The following is a 15899-nucleotide window of genomic DNA, read 5'->3' on the forward strand; positions in this document are numbered from 1 at the left end:
AACATGTATAAGTCATGAAGAAAGCAATAGCAACATACTAAACGATCGGGTGCTAAGCTAATGGAATGGGTCATGTCAATCAGATCATTCACCTAATGATGTGATCCCGTTAATCAAATAACAACTCTTTGTCCATGGCTAGGAAACATAACCATCTTTGATTAACAAGCTAGTCAAGTAGAGGCATACTAGTGACACTCTGTTTGTCTATGTATTCACACATGTATTATGTTTCCGGTTAATACAATTCTAGCATGAATAATAAACATTTATCATGATATAAGAAAATAAATAATAACTTTATTATTGCCTCTAGGGCATATTTCCTTCAGTTTGTAGAGCAGGCTTGTTGAAGGCCCAAGACCCGGAGGTGATTTGAGGCCCAAAGGTGCGAGCCGCCGTATGTTTAACTTGTCCTGTAAGGTAAGCTTAGTTAGAAACTGAGCCGGTCACATTTGTGTGAGACGGCCGAGACTCTGTAAGCCGCCGGGGATCAACCTGTATATAAAGGGGTGACCCGGTGGTGGGTTAACTCAAGAAACAGTGAATCAAGAACTAGGTCAAGCGTATTCGCTCCCTGGTAATCGAAACCCAAGCAATACAACCGAAAGCAGGAGTAAACTTTTACCTCATTGGGAGGGGCCGAACCTGGGTAAAACTCTTTGTTTCTTTTGTCCCGTTCAACCCCTTCGAGCTAACCTAATTGCGATGGCTCCACACCTAAGTCCTTTTGCTAGGACATCTGTCGTGTTAAGTCCAGGATAGCGAGGATTTGCTTCAACCGGAGATGATGGTGATGGCGGTGACAATGGTGGCTGCGGTAAGTTGCCCTCTTTTTCTACTTTTACTGGAACCACTTTCAATTTTTGTTGGAACCATTTTCTCGATTTGCTGCAGCAGGGGAGGATAGTGCTGAGTGACCACTGTGGCGGGGTGCCATGATTTTTGTTGCACAGATTTTTTGCTGGAACCAACATTTTGAGTTCCTGCAAGCGGCAAGGATGGTGCTGGGGCGGATACAACGGCGACGCCATGAATTTTTTTGCTGCATTGACTTTTTTTCCCGAGGAACCACTTTTCACTTTTTTGCTGGAACTATAGCAATTTTTTGTTGGAATCATGTGTATTTTTTGCTGGAACCATATCAATGTGTTTTGCTGAAATCATAGCATATTTGCTGCAACCACATTATTGTTTGCTGGAGCCATATTAATTATTTGATGGAACTATGTGTTTTTGGTTTCAAAACTGGCGTATTCTTTGTTTTTTGTGCTGCAACTGACGAGCGGCGACAGCGAGCGATGAGCGCTGGGGAACCAGCGAAGCTTCGAGGTCGCGTGGCAAGGAATCGATGATGCTCATTGTGTTTTTATTTGCTTGTGCGTGTTGGGAAGAAGGACATGGAAAGGAGAGGAAGAGGACATGAGATGTGACGGTTCATGAATTTCAGATCGAATGGCTAGCAGCGGACCGACCGAAAGATTGGGCCGGCGCGCCCGCGCCTAGCATTGGCCATGGGAAAATTGAAGCTCACTCGGGACTGGATCAAGAGCCTAGTTTCTCATGGGCCGGTTTCACTAAAAACTCTTTTCTTTGTGTTGCCCATCGACGAAGTAGACTCTCTCTCAGCCGGTGTAGTGAGCCTCTAGTCGACAAAGGTAGTCCCAACGCTAGTTGCTCAAAAAAAGGTAGTCCCAACGCTTCCAAGGGGCGCCGGCGGCTGGGGTTTCTTCCTCTCCACCTCCACCACCTGCGGGCTCGCCGCCGGCTGGACCTGCTCAGCGTGCGGGATCGCGTCCTCGCCTGGCGACGTTGTCGTGCATTGCCCGTCGCGCCCTCGCCTGTCGAGTATTTTTCCTCGGTGCGCCGCCCTCCCGCAGCTCCGTCGCCTTCTCTACCATGGTGCGCCGCTGCCCGTTCGCCGTGAACCATCTTTAGTGTTGGGTAGCCTTGGTTCAGATCTTAAATATTTTTCCTGATTTGAATTTCCTCAGCTTTTGTAGATGGTAAGCTGCTATGCATCAGCCAAATGGTGGCATGTTTGGTGTTGAGATCTCATTGTCATCGGATTCAAATCTGGGCTGTGTTTCGTTCAAGGTCCGATTTCGCCGGTTGTAACCTGTTGATCTCTCAGTATAAGGCTCATATTTGCTACTCCTGTTGTCAGAGGAAGTTTCTGTCTTCTTCGCAAGCCTGCAACACCTGTTGCATTTTTGTTCACCATGGCCAACAATTCCACCTCTGAAGTTAGCCATGGCCAGCTACCCAAGACATCGTCCACATGCTTGACGGAGGGTGTCACTGCGGTGCATGATTTTGAGGTGGCCAATTACCGGTTGCTGGATGGCATTGGCATCGGCAAGCACGTCAGCTCAAGCAACTTCAGCGTGGGTGGCTTCGAATGGTTTATCAATTTCTTCCCGGATGGGAGGATGGCAGACTACGCTGACTATACATCAGTCTTTCTTGACCGTGTCATCCAACAGAATGACACTTATAATGTCAGGACTAAGTTCACCTTAAACATGCTAGAGAAAGACGGCGAGGCACAATTAACTAAATATAATGAGATAAATCATGTCTTTTCCTCAGCAAAGTCATATTGGGGCTACTTCAGATTCGTTGCCAAAGCGAAACTGAAATCATCGTCGCAAGCCAACAATGGCTTCTTCATTATACGTTGTGTTCTCACCGTGATAAAAGAACCTTGCACCGAGGTTAAGAGGAACACTGTTGTGGTTCCGCAACCTAATATGCAAGGCCAACTCTGCCAAATGTGGAAGGATGGACAGGGAGCAGATGTGACATTCAGTGTGAGTGGCCAATTGTTCAAAGCTCACAGATGCTTGTTGGCTGCACGGTCTCTGGTTTTCAAGGCGGAGCTCTTTGGTCCTATGAAGGAGAAAGAAACACAGTGTATCAAAATTGATGACATCGACCCTAAAATCTTTGAGGCGCTTCTTCACTTCATATACACAGATTCCCTGCTAGTCAATGAGCACCACAGAGAAGGTGAAATTGCAAAAATGCAGCATCTGCTAGTTGCCTCGGATCGATATGGATTGGATAGGTTAAATGGGATGTGCGAAAGTAAATTGTCTGAGCGCATTGACGTGGAGACTGTTGCAACAACATTGGTTTTAGCAGAGCAAGTGCAACACCATTGCAAGGATCTCAAAGAAGCATGTGTTGAGTTTATCGCTCCACGGAATGTTCTACAAGCTGTTATGGCAACCGATGGTTTCGAGCATTTGGTAGCAAGCTGTCCTTTGCTCATGAAGGAGTTACTGGACATGGTGTCCCGTGGTGGCTAGTTCTGTTTAAGAGGTAAAGGTATCATATGTGCAACTAATTATGCAGACTGCTAAATTTCAATCCATGTTCAGTTAACAATGTTTCAGCTTGTACGTGTTACCATGATATTGTGACGATTTGTGTTTGCGTCTTGATGTTATTTTTAGTTTTTACCGTATCAGTTTGGTTACTACTTCATGGCATAATAACTTTAGTGTTTGACGGCAAGAAAACTTGTCTCAGGTCTCTTTCTCTAGAAATCTTGGCTCATTCATGGCATTCCTCTCTGGTACTATCCCCTTGTTAGAGTCCGAAGCAAAATGAAGCCTCCCCGTGTGTTTGGATTCTGGACCATCGGATCGAAATCTCCTCGCGATACAGGCCGTCGGATCTCGATCCAAATCGCTGTGGGTCGTTGGATATTTACCCGATCAACCTCGGCCATCGGATAAAAATTCAATGGCAACATAATGTAAAATCCATGCCCCCACCAGGGCATTTGGTCATTTCGCGATGACCTAGCCGCATCCTCCCTTCCGCACTCGCGCCTCCCCCGCGCCCAGCTCCTCCCGCCTCGCCACCTCCTCCTCTCCCCTCCCGCGCGCCTCCCCTCCCCTCCTCTCCCACTCGTCCTCCTCCCCGCTCCCCTTCCTGGCGGCGCTCCCGACCGCCGCACGACGTCTTCTCTTCCCCACCGTCGAACTCAGGCCGCCGCTCCGCCCCCCGTCCCCGTCGCACCTCCCCTCGAGCCGCCGGCTGGCGCTCTCCCTTCACCGGAGGAGTTGGGTGAGAGGAGCGTGGGCCTTCGCCGTCCTCGTGCACCCCATGTCGCCGCCTTCTCCTCCGCGCGCCCAGTCGGCCGCCGCTCCTCTGCGCCGCCTTCCTCCTCCTCCTCCTCGAGGCCGTCCAGGATCAAGCGTGGGCCGCGTGGATAGCAAGGTGGCAGAGCTGTCCGCGGCATAGTCGTGGGCGGGAGGAGCAGGAGGTCTAGCCATCTGCGGCGCCGTCGCTGCCGTGCCTCAATCCAGGACGAGAAGCTCGTCCTCCTGCTCCACCATATGCCCGTGTGCAGCTTGCAGATGCAGACTGGTGTTCGTGCTGCCTCTCCATCCCACAAAGTGTTTCCGCCTCAGGTAATCCACGTCTTGGTCCCCTGATCCAATACTTATCATAGATTTGAGTGACAGGAATGTTGTGCAGACTAGAGTGTGGAAGTCAGCTGCTCCCCTAAGTAAATTTCTATTGTGTGCAGTGGATTAGGGTCAAGATTTTGGGTTCAGAGAGATAGGTAGAGAGAGGATCATGTGCTTGCTTAGGTTCTGTACTCAGATTCAAAGGACACATCATATTTGTACACATCTCTTCCCAGCATCATGTTAATTTAACTATCTATTGCATTGGCACTATCTATTGGCTTGTATATCATGATATGATTGCCTCTTGGTGCTTTTGTGTATATGCTGGATCTAATAAATTCAACTTTTATCTAATCGCCCAATTATTTTCTTTTCACTGTTCTGCAGGGATTGGTTGGACATTGCCAAGCCAATATGATTCTAACTTTGCCTACATCTGTTTAGGAGAAGAAATAGAGGCGCGTGGACATGTGCATGTTTGCTCTGAATAAATCATGTTTGTTGCAGGTATTGTGCTTTGGAGTTCTGATGTATAACTCTTGCACGGTGTGTGAGAACATTCCCGTGGTTGTCTGCAGTAACAAGGTTTTTAGTAGTATGCAATTTCTGCCAAAAGCGACTACAACTTTGAGAAGCCCATCCTTTACCTTGCAAGCAAACTGGCTAGGTAATTGTCTCCCTCCCCATTGCTTTCTTCTGCCTGTGATCTCATATCATATATGCCTTTTAGACATTCATGCTTATTATTGTTCATCTTCCCATTGGCTCTTCTGAGTAAAGCAAAAGCAAGAAATGACTATAGTGTTTGATGCCGGCCAGAGAAAGCAGGAAGAGGAGGAAGCATAGAGGGAGAAGGGTGAGGAAGAGAAGAGCCTGACCGACACGTTGCGTCTCCCATAGGCACTGCGATGTGAGAGTCATATATAGTAAAAAGGTGAGCCTCCCGGCCCACACCTTATGGGAACAACAACTAGAGAAAAATGTGATGAAAAAATGTTTAACAATATAATTATGTTGTAAGCTAGAGAAAGATAGTGAGATAATTTTTGTTTTATTTTGGTTTGGTTGAGATAATGAAGGTTTTTATGTCAATGAAAAGAAAAGACACTTGCAGTTTTGTATGTTGGACTTGGTGTATGCCTCAATCTATGTTTTTAAGGCGACGCCTTACCGCCTTAGGGAGGGGGGCGCTTTGGCACCTAAGCGACGCCTAGGCGGGCGCTTTGGACGCCTAGGCGCCCAAAGCGGTCGATTTTCCAAAGCGGAGGGGGAGCACTTCGACGCCTAGGCGTCGCCTTAGGGACGCTTTAAAAACATAGGCCTCAGTAGCCGCTTAGGACGTCAATAAGTTTGTAGTGCTATAATTGTGTATGTATTGGGGCAGGTTATACTTTTGTTTATTGATTTTCTGCCTTTTATTATCCCTGTGTGGCATGGCTCTACGAATGGAACCACTTCAAACTAGAAATTTGAGAAAGTCTGGACTGGTTCAGTGTTTTGCTTAATTAGAAACAACTCTCCCTTTTGATTTGATTACAACAACAACAACAACAAAGCCTTTAGTCCCAAACAAGTTGGGGTAGGCTAGAGGTGAAACCCATAAGATCTCGCAACCAACTCATGGCTCTGGCACATGGATAGCAAGCTTCCACGCACCCCTGTCCATAGCTAGCTCTTTGTCGATACTCCAATCCTTCAGGTCTCTCTTAACGGACTCCTCCCATGTCAAAATCGGTCGACCCCGCCCTCTCTTGACATTCTCCGCACGCTTTAGCCGTCCGCTATGCACTGGAGCTTCTGGAGGCCTGCGCTGAATATGCCCAAACCATCTCAAACGATGTTGGACAAGCTTCTCCTCAATTGGTGCTACCCCAACTCTATCTCGTATATCATCATTCCGGACTCGATCCTTCCTCGTGTGGCCACACATCCATCTCAACATACGCATCTCCGCCACACCTAACTGTTGAACATGTCGCCTTTTAGTCGGCCAACACTCCGCGCCATACAACATTGCGGGTCGAACCGCCGTCCTGTAGAACTTGCCTTTTAGCTTTTGTGGCACTCTCTTGTCACAGAGAATGCCAGAAGCTTGGCGCCACTTCATCCATCCGGCTTTGATTCGATGGTTCACTCCCTTTTGATTTGATTGATTTTGTTAAAATCTTAGGCCTTTCTGGTGTTGTATACTTGTATGGCAAGGTTGTCTTAACAAAATGATCTATATACAGTTCTTTTGGTTTTGTTGGAACAACATGGTATTGTCCAGAAGAAAAATTGTAATATGGCGCAGCCAACAATTGTCAGATACTTGCCTTTAGAAGTTAGTTTCACAAAGAATCTTTATAGTATGAAAATAAGTTCTTTTAATGTCTCATTAACTGAATATTGTTGTACTCCATCAGTAAGTAGATGGCAAATTTACATAAACAACCATTTTTCCTCAGTTCAGTTTGAAAAGTTCTCATGTTTTCAATGGCAGGACTGAATCTGCCGAGCACCGGAGCTGTCCCTCAGATCCAACCACAACAGTTGGTTGATTTATCCCGATCTACTTAGCTGGTTTCATTGCAGGGTTACTCTTGCCTTCGATATTTCGACCTTCTTTGTGCTTCAATTATCCAGGTTCATCCCCTTTCCCTTTCTGTTCATGTATCTTGTCCATATGATCTATGTTTACGGTCTGTACATACCCATGGATGTAATACGTGTATGGTTATCATCATAGATGTTTACTATGGTGCCTACTACTTTTCACAGATATAGGGCTGATATTTGCTTACAAAAAAGGGCAATGGCTCATTACGTTATTAATTCCAGTTGATTGGTTGATTAGTGACATACAATATGATTAAGTGAGTGCACTTGATAGGTGGGGATTCAGCACAGTAGCTTTTGTTGCCTTTCTTATCTTGTTAGGCGCCTCTTTTTTTTCTGTCAAGGAGGACCGATTTGGCCTGAGGTTGTGTCCTTTCTCTTTCGAAAGGAAGTTTTTGTTCCTATCCAGTGCTAGGAGATGAATTGGTTGCATGGTAGGTCTTTCTGAATATGCATTTGAATATGAGATGTCTCAAGATTGTTGGTCTACTTCTTTTGGTCTTATATATACTATGTCTTTGGTCATGACAACTTGGAACAACTTGTGTGTGCCTCTCAGATTCCTACAGAAGGACGGATACCCTTTCTTTTCTATTGGATGGGCAACAACATAACCCCGCTGTGCGTATGTGGCCGGTGAGTTTGCATTTTTTTTGAAAATTATTGCTACTAAAAGAAATAAAATTGTTTTCTTCATCCTTGTTTCAAACCAACTAATTTTTGTTTGATGACATTTGGTAGATAATAAATTTGTTTTGGTCCATTCTCTCAGCTCACACTGATTCCACTCTTTTTAAGACTCCGGTAGCAACTACATACACAAATGATAATATATGTTTACATCTAACTTTCTTCTGTGTAAGTATGAGTAAATGTATTAGTGTGTTCTTACTCTTTCTAGGACTATAATAACAACTATGGTATGAAAGCGGCAAGGAGGTGCTACCTGATATACATCAATGACGATGAAGGTATATACACATACTTATGTTAGAGAGTGAGTAGAAGAGTGGGGAGGGTGAAACATATGCCTTGTGCATGTGTGAAGCAAGCAATGCATTTTTGCCTTATTTTGCTTATATTTGTGTATGTATAAACGGGCATGACATGTATATAATCAGAGGATGGATTGCTTCCAGTTCTGTTCTTAGCTAATGGTTATTTGCCATCTGATGCGGTGTTGTTGTTTGTAGATTCGGGCGGCGGCTAGGGTTCGATTTCTGCCGTGGATGATGGATCTCGGCTCTTCCCCTGGTTGATTGCGATGGATGAGGTAATTCATGAAGATGTTCTCTGCTTTACGCTTGATTTGTAGTCTCCTTTTTCTTGGTTTGATTTGTTTCCGACCGATGCGCAGGATAAGGGTTAGGGTTGGCCCTTGGTCTCAGGTTGCCGCGTCGTCCTCGTCTTGGGCTTGCAAGGGATTGGATCCGGTGTGATTGATTCTTCCTCTCGCAAGGTGGGTACATCCTATCTTCCGATTTCTTCCATGAGTTTTGGTTTGCTGCTCCAGGTCCTCTCTCTCTCTCTCTCTCTCTCTCTCCCTCAGGTTTAGATCCCTTTTTCTAAAGCTCAAGACTTATAGTTCAGTTTGTGTGCAACAGCTTGGGAGGGATAAAAGAGGTCACTGGTAGATGATGGGGGAGCAAGCAAGGACTGATGGGTGCATCACTACACTGCTACCCGTTTCTCAACTTTTGCTTTACACGACACTATTTCGACAGGTATAATTGTTTCAGTAATTTCAGTTCTTGCAAGTCATCATTTTGCTAAGAGAAAATTGATGCATCACATTACTAATGAAGTGGGTTTACTGAAACCTTTCACTTTCAAGGTAGGAGACTGATATGAACTGCCAATGTAATTTCTTTTTATTTGTGATTCTTGCTGTTTAATTGATTGACTGGTGTGCCTATGATTTCTAATATATGAATTCCTTCATCTTGTGTATTGAATATAGGATTTAGCTACAAATAATCATTAATCAACTAATGTAATTTCTTTGCCAAGTTGTAGTTAGAGTTAAATGTGCCACTGGTTATTTTATATCCTTTATTTATTCTTATTCTTCTAAATGAAATAGGAGATTTGTTGGTGCTCCATTAACTAAATATCACTGACAAAATGTTGTTCTCATTTCAGTTGAGAGAAAAGTTGCATACTTTGTGAACCAATTGGAGATTCATGTTGTTTCCCTGGATATTGTGTAGTTAGAGTTGATGTCACTGGTTATTTTATATCATTTGTTACTATTCTTTAATCGCCAAATCATATAGGAGATTTTGTTGGTGCCCAATTAACCAAATGTTACTGACAAAACTGACAAAATGTTGTTCTTATTTCAGTTTGAGCGCAAATTGCATGCTCTATAAACTAACGGGAGATTTCTGTTGTTACCAGAATATTGTACGAAGGGTGGACTATGAAGGGAAACACTGGTGTTCTAAGATAGATGTTCTGTGTTTGAGATCTTGCCTTGGTAGCTGGATGCCTTGGTGCAAGACATTCAAGGTAAGATTGATCCCCTGTACCCATGAGTTCACTTCTCATGTAGAGCTAATAGTCCTGTTATTTTTCTATACACTATGGCAGAGTAGAGATATATTGTGTATGCCAACATGTATGTAAGAGTAATAGTAATATGATACTTCTGATTGTAGATCCAAGGTTTTAAACCGACAAAAAATGCTATCAATTCTCATATCAAATTTTTATGCCAGATGTGCATGCTCAAAGATTTTGGTCGGCAACTTATAGTGTGTATCAAAGGATTCTGAAAAAAATAAGGTTGAGTTGTTATTGGACATTGGACCTTTATATCTTTTGCATGAAATTTTATTTACTACTTGAGCTCTGTATTTTTCCTGTGCATATCTTTGTGCTAAAAAATGCATTTCTGTTAAATAGTAATTCCTAACTAATTGTTTCTGATAAACAACGATGCCTTCCTTACACAGGTTGTTTGATGTGTTTGTGCTCGTCGGCGGGACGGTGCAAGGCGCAACTCCGACGCGGTTCCTCGCCGGTTGGACGGCGTTCAGGCGCAACCCCGGCGCGCACTGAGTACTGCCTCGGCTACAGCCTCCCTCGGTGAGGTCCATCTTCCTCCCGCTCCTCTGCTTCGGCTACTGTATGGGACATGGCCATGGCTATACTGATGTGGTGCTTGTCTGGTTGATGCTCTATGCCCTACTCATGCATCGGTTCCTACTTGAGCTCTGTACTTGTGGATCCATGCCATTTTAGGGTTTGCAGGCTGCTGTTCATGTTTAGTTGCTATCATAGGAGCTAATGTGATGCTCTGGTTTACATGTGGATGCCCTGGTCCTATAGCTATGCTCCTGGATTTGATAGATTGATCAGTGGCGTTCGTGCTTGGGCGATGATGATTAATCGTGGCTGAAATAAGTGTGCCTTTGAGCAATCGTGGCACCTGTGCGTATCAGGTTGGATCCTCCCTCTTGTCTCTAGAATCCTTTTTGATCCTGTGATACTTGTTGTTGTCCTTGGATGGTCATTCTTGTTGAGTGATAACCAGGGCAACTCCACTGTATGAACAGATTGATCTGGTGATAAGAGATGACGGGGGTAGGTTATATGATCGAGGAAAGGTGAATCTGAGCCCGATATGCATCCCCTTGTTAGAGTCTGAACCGAAAAGGAGCTCTCCCGTGCGTTTCCACTTGTTAGAGTCTGAACCGAAATGGAGCTCTCCCGTGCGTTTGGATTCTGGACCGTCGGATCAAAATCTCCTCGCGATACAAGCCGTCGGATCTCGATCCAAATCGCTGTGGGTCGTTGGATATTTACCGATCAACTTCGGCCGTCGGATAAAATTCCAATGGCAACAGAATGTAAATATCGTGCCCCCACCAGGGCATCTGGGTCATTTTGCTTGGGGGGGGGGGGGTTATAAAATGACCGCGGCTTCCTGCGATGAAAACCTAGCTGCCGCCTCCTCTCTCACTCGCTCTTCTAGCTGCCTCCCTCCCTCCCACGCAGGTGGTTCCCATGGCGATGGCGGCAGCGGCCACGGAGGAGGGCGGCATATCAGCGGCGCCGGCAATGGTGTCCGTGCCGGCTATGCAATGAACCCTGAACCATTTTTATTTGTATTTAAAGGTGTTGCTTATTTATGCTCAAGTGGTGTTCGTGCTAGGGCGATGATGATTACCTTGGCTGGAATTAGTGTGCCTTTGAGCAATCGAGGCACCAGTGGGTATCAAGTTGGATCCTCCCTCTTGTCTCTAGAATCCTTTTTGATCCTGTGATACTTGTTGTTGTCCTTGGATGGTCATTCTTGTTGAGTGATAACCAGGGCAGCTCTACTGTATAAACAGATCGATCTGGTGATAAGAGATGATGGGGTAGGTTATATGATCGACGAAAGGCAAATCTGAGCCCACTATGCAATAAAACTGCAGTACCTCCCCTAATGTTTGTAATATTGAAGGAAAAAAAGAACTTTTCATGTCTTGCTACTTTAAAATTCCAAAAGGTTCATTCTTCCTTTGCTGGTTACTTAACCATGTTTTTTGTTTTGCTTTGGTTCTGGTTGAGATACTAAAGGTTGTTTTTATATGAAAAGAACAGACACTTATAGTTTTGTATGCCTCAACTGTAGCTCAGGATCCAGTGTTGTAGTGTTTTGCCTAATTAAAAAAAACTCTAATCAATAATAGTCGTTCTTTCCTTATGATTTGAACTCTGAGAGGGCCATTGATTCTTGATCTTAAGGTGACCCCATTTTTCTATGCGTCATGCTGCTCTATGTTCCTTTTTAAAAATTCTTGCTTGCATTTTGGGTTGGTTTTCTGCTCTATGTTCCCTTTTAGTGTTTCTTTCCGTTGTTGCTGCACTCCCTTTTCTGTATACTACATGATCTTTTTGTATCTCATTCTGCTGCTTCTTGGTTATTAGATGCTTTGAGTTTGAGTGGCTTGAAGATACAGATTACACAATGTTCTGTTCTGTCATATGCCATGTTGATATGGATACAATGTTAGCTTTTGATATGAGCTAGAATTATGTTGCCCCACCAGCCTGAAAATGTGATAAATAAAAGCCTACAATGCTCGTTTATTTGTATTTACAGGCTTCCTTGTGCAGATAATTTACTCTTTGTTCCATAGGATCACATTTGGTAGTGGCGTGACCTGAACCTTGATGCTTTCTTCTTGCTGCTGCTGCTGTATTATGTAATGGAACTGTTAGATAAGGTAGTTAACTGTCTAGCCGTAGGTCTTAGTAGTGCAGATTCATTTTCTTTTCTAGGGTGTGCAGAACAAGATCAGGAGATGGTAGTAACTGGCAGCTACTTCTGAGTATAAATTTTGCTTTTCTGGATTATCATATTCCTTTTGTTTCTCATAATGAAGCCGCCGGGCAGTGCTCCAATCTTGTATTACTGGGCAGTGCACGCCGTTGCCACCAGTTGCGCCTTGCGCGGCCGAGGGGCGCCAGCCGCAGGTGCTCGATGCGGCGCTCCCCTGTCACTCCTTCTGCGACCGCTGTAGGTGTTCCCTGGTCGTTCTTCCTCCTCCATTGGCAGGAGGGGCTCGGCTGCAGTTCTGCTACAGTCAATCTCTCTCTCTCTCTCTCTCTCTCTCTCTCTCTCTCTCTCTCTGCTCCACCCATCATCGTGGAATTGCAGGTCGTTCATTAACACTATTTGATATCTGAGAACTAGAAATGCTGAAATCTGAAAATTGGAATCTCCAGTTAACTGAATTTTTGAACGTTTAATCTTGTCTAACTATTTGTGAGGTTTATTGGGTTTCCAGTAGATAAAACCTACCCTATGTATTTATAAATGGAGCAGAACTGTATTTATAGAACTTCAGAGAATATATTGTTGTCTTCATATTCTTTTATTACTGGAGCCACCATACAAAACTCTCTAGAGCAGAACTCTATTTCAACTATAAATGACAGGAACAAAACTTTTATATATTTTCTGTGTGTGTAGATGCTTAAGCTTAAGCTTCTGTTATTTGCTTCAGTTAGAGATTAAAGAAGACTGAAATTGAGTCGATGGTGTATATACTTGATATATATAAATGGTCAAAATACGGAAGTGCTTTTATGGAAGTCAAATATGCAGTTGTCTTCCTGATTGAATCTTCATTGTTGATTCCAAGTTTGCTGCTTCCTAAAAAGTGGAGATTTGTAGTACGGACAGAACTTCAACCTATTCAACATAGATCTTAAACTGACCAGACAATAGTATAATATTTTTTATTTACGTCCTTAGAATTGTATTGCCACAAAAAACATATTTGGAATCTCAAAGAAAGCAGGTTCTTATGCTACATAATTGTTTCCTCCACTTATAGTTAACCTCTCTATTTTGTCGTCTCTAACAGCCAAGATGAGTGCTTTACGCTTACGGCTCATGCTAACTGAACTGGTGATGTTTCTTTCTTCACCTCGATTGACGCCACATGTCCCCCCTGGTGAGTCTTGACACCATGTTTATACAATTAAGATCGCCCTCTGGTTGCTTGAACACATTTGATTTATTGCAAATTTTGGTACACTATTTTGATAGGAGTGTTCTTTGCTTACCGTTCACACTTACTAGGTGTTTTTCAGAACGTTTGTTAGAGCATAGTTCATGTATCTGGTACCTTAGCATTGTTAGCTTTTAAACTTGTTTTATGTCCATCACCCAGACATCATCTTATGTTCTTCTCAATTTGTGTGCGCAAAAGTTGCAATTCCATGTTCTAGGCTTAGCTCAACCAGATAACATGTAGGGAGTTCAATTTTATTTGTTAATATAATGGTGGAATCATATATCTCTAAGGTGCAGTCATTAGTCAAGTGTCAGTAACTTGCTGGTAGTTCTATTATGTCATGAACTAAAATGTTAAGGAGATTTCTTCCGTTTTATGAATTAACGATGTGGCCAACTGTTGTGAAGTCTCAAAAATGAGAAATGGTTGTCCATCAGTTGGGCTCTTGATTTTTTGCTTGGTTTTGTGAAATACATTTTGATTAGGGTTAAGGTTGGCCTTTAGTCTCAGGTTGCCACGTCGTCCTCGTCTTCGGCTTGCAAGGGACTGGATCTGGTGTGATTGATTCTTCCTCTCGCAAGGTGGGTACATCCTCTGTTTCGATTTCTTCCCCAAGTTTTGGTTTGCCTTACCGGATTGCTTCGCGTCTATACACGATTATACCCAAAGCTCACTTTCCTTTCTTAACTCATCTGGGGTGGCTCTTGGATCCATCTGTCCTGTTTAGGTTATGATGGCCGACAAACAGCTCCAAGTTCACAGGTCGCCAGGCTCGCCGAGTGACGCTGGCTCCAACGGTGGTCTGTGAGCACTTGCCCAGGTCAATTGATATTTGTGGTGGCCCTTCTCTGTTTTTACTTGGAAAAATTTAGTCTGTATGTGCCTCAGTGATTTTTAAAATCAAAGGAAATGCTCTGTGCAGAAAAATACATATCTAATCTAGGGGGTATATGTAATAGCGGTAGATAAATAATAATCTTTAGATTCAGGCAGTATACTACAATCTGCCTTCTGGAGAGGGGCCTATGCTTGCTAAGTTCTTTGTACGGTGCCTTCAGGGAGGCTGTGTGGTGCCGGCCGGATGTACGGCGAGGTCTTCATAATGGCATCAAGTCACCCTTGCCATATGGATCATATGTAAGCTCTTCCTGCTAACCTACAGGAGTACATTTTGATGCTTCAAGTCTGAACCTATGTAACTTGTGAACTAATGCCTCCCTGAGTGTGTGTGTGTGTGTGTGCACGCGCTATGTTAAATCAAACTTCTTCAGACTACTGTGAAGTAATGCCACTTGTCATATTGACCAAATTTCATTGCTTGATGGCCATTTAGAGAGGCCATTTAGAGTTGTCAAAAATCTAGGACTGTGAAGTCTATTTACACTGTCAAAAATCTCGGACTGTTTTCAGAGTTGCTACAACAATGGAATTTTCAGTTTGACAAAACAGTTTAAACTGAAAATCTGGGACTTCACATTTGCTACAACAGAGTTGTCAAAAATTCAGTTTACACTGTTAGTTTGACAAAAACTGTCCAAACTGAAAATTCAGTTATAATGGTGTAGGCATTGTTAATCTTTGGGGATAATTGTAGATGTTGTGAAGTGATTTAGATGTCTGCTTTGCTGCGCATACTGGCATCAAATAATTCCAACTTAATTCAGTAGAAAATTGGTAACTCATGTAGGTTGGCATCAAATTATTGCCAGTAATACATTTATTGGCAATCAGTACATGATCAGTGACTGAACTAAGTTGTAATCCTTTTGCTGAATTGGCCCCTGTATTACTGTAGTAAGCTGCTCTAGAACGTTGTAATCCTTTTGCTGTATGGCAGATTTCTATTGGCTTGATCAAACTTTGGCTGCAATACGGTAGTAGGTAGAGAAGTAGGTTTTTGCCCTGAAGTTATATTATCTATTTACAAGTCTCTCATGAAGGAGTGCCACTCTATATGAACTTTTTGTGTTTGTGGTTTTTTATACTTGAAATGCTTCAGTGGTTGTATATAGATATACCCGGCAGCTAGCAAGCTGCCGGGGTGCGGCAAGCCGCATTTCCTATCTAGTTTGACAACAACGAAGCTTGCCTAGCTAGGTGTGTGGTAGGTGGGTTTGAGGTACGGTATCTGGTAGTGCTCCTTCGTCCTGTCGTCGTTTGGTTCTAGTTGTGAACTTTTTTTTATCTCTCTTATAATATTAGACATGCAATCCTCCTTCGTGATTCCAAAAAAAGTAAATAGAGTATCAACCAAATGCACAAATGCACAAAACAAGAAGCTTTTCCTGATAAAAGGCTTGCACAAACAGAAGTTAATGAATATATTCACTTGACCAAGCTATCTTGTTCACAA

The 15899-nt window shown here is 43.5% G+C and overlaps 1 protein-coding gene and 1 long non-coding RNA gene across 4 annotated transcripts; both read left to right on the plus strand.

Moving 5' to 3' along the window:
* The first annotated feature begins 2222 nt into the window (after positions 1-2222).
* On the plus strand, positions 2223-3314 carry LOC119352025 (BTB/POZ and MATH domain-containing protein 2-like). The gene has a single exon (XM_037618777.1). It carries the CDS (start codon positions 2223-2225, stop codon positions 3312-3314), a length of 1092 nt encoding a protein of 363 aa, XP_037474674.1.
* Positions 3315-3917: 603 nt separating this feature from the next.
* LOC119356543 lies at positions 3918-15153 on the plus strand. Of its 3 annotated transcripts, XR_005171975.1 has the most exons (15): positions 3918-4427; positions 4818-4937; positions 5009-5097; positions 5250-5364; positions 6913-7055; positions 7588-7664; positions 7930-7999; positions 8222-8301; positions 8386-8487; positions 8633-8752; positions 9429-9539; positions 9986-10118; positions 13394-13483; positions 14057-14127; positions 14274-15153. It is a non-coding gene; the product is annotated as an uncharacterized LOC119356543 (long non-coding RNA). The 3 variants fall into 3 exon arrangements; XR_005171976.1 differs by having other exon boundaries at positions 4818-5097; positions 14051-14127; XR_005171974.1 differs by having other exon boundaries at positions 4818-5097.
* The last annotated feature ends 746 nt before the right edge of the window (positions 15154-15899 follow it).

This window comes from Triticum dicoccoides, chromosome 2A (assembly GCF_002162155.2).
Source record: "Triticum dicoccoides isolate Atlit2015 ecotype Zavitan chromosome 2A, WEW_v2.0, whole genome shotgun sequence".
NCBI classification, from domain to species: domain Eukaryota; kingdom Viridiplantae; phylum Streptophyta; class Magnoliopsida; order Poales; family Poaceae; genus Triticum; species Triticum dicoccoides.

Bases quoted from the DNA above. Each gene is read 5' to 3' on its own strand.
- LOC119352025 (XM_037618777.1), top strand. From the start codon at position 2,223: ATGGCCAACAATTCCACCTCTGAAGTTAGCCATGGCCAGCTACCCAAG.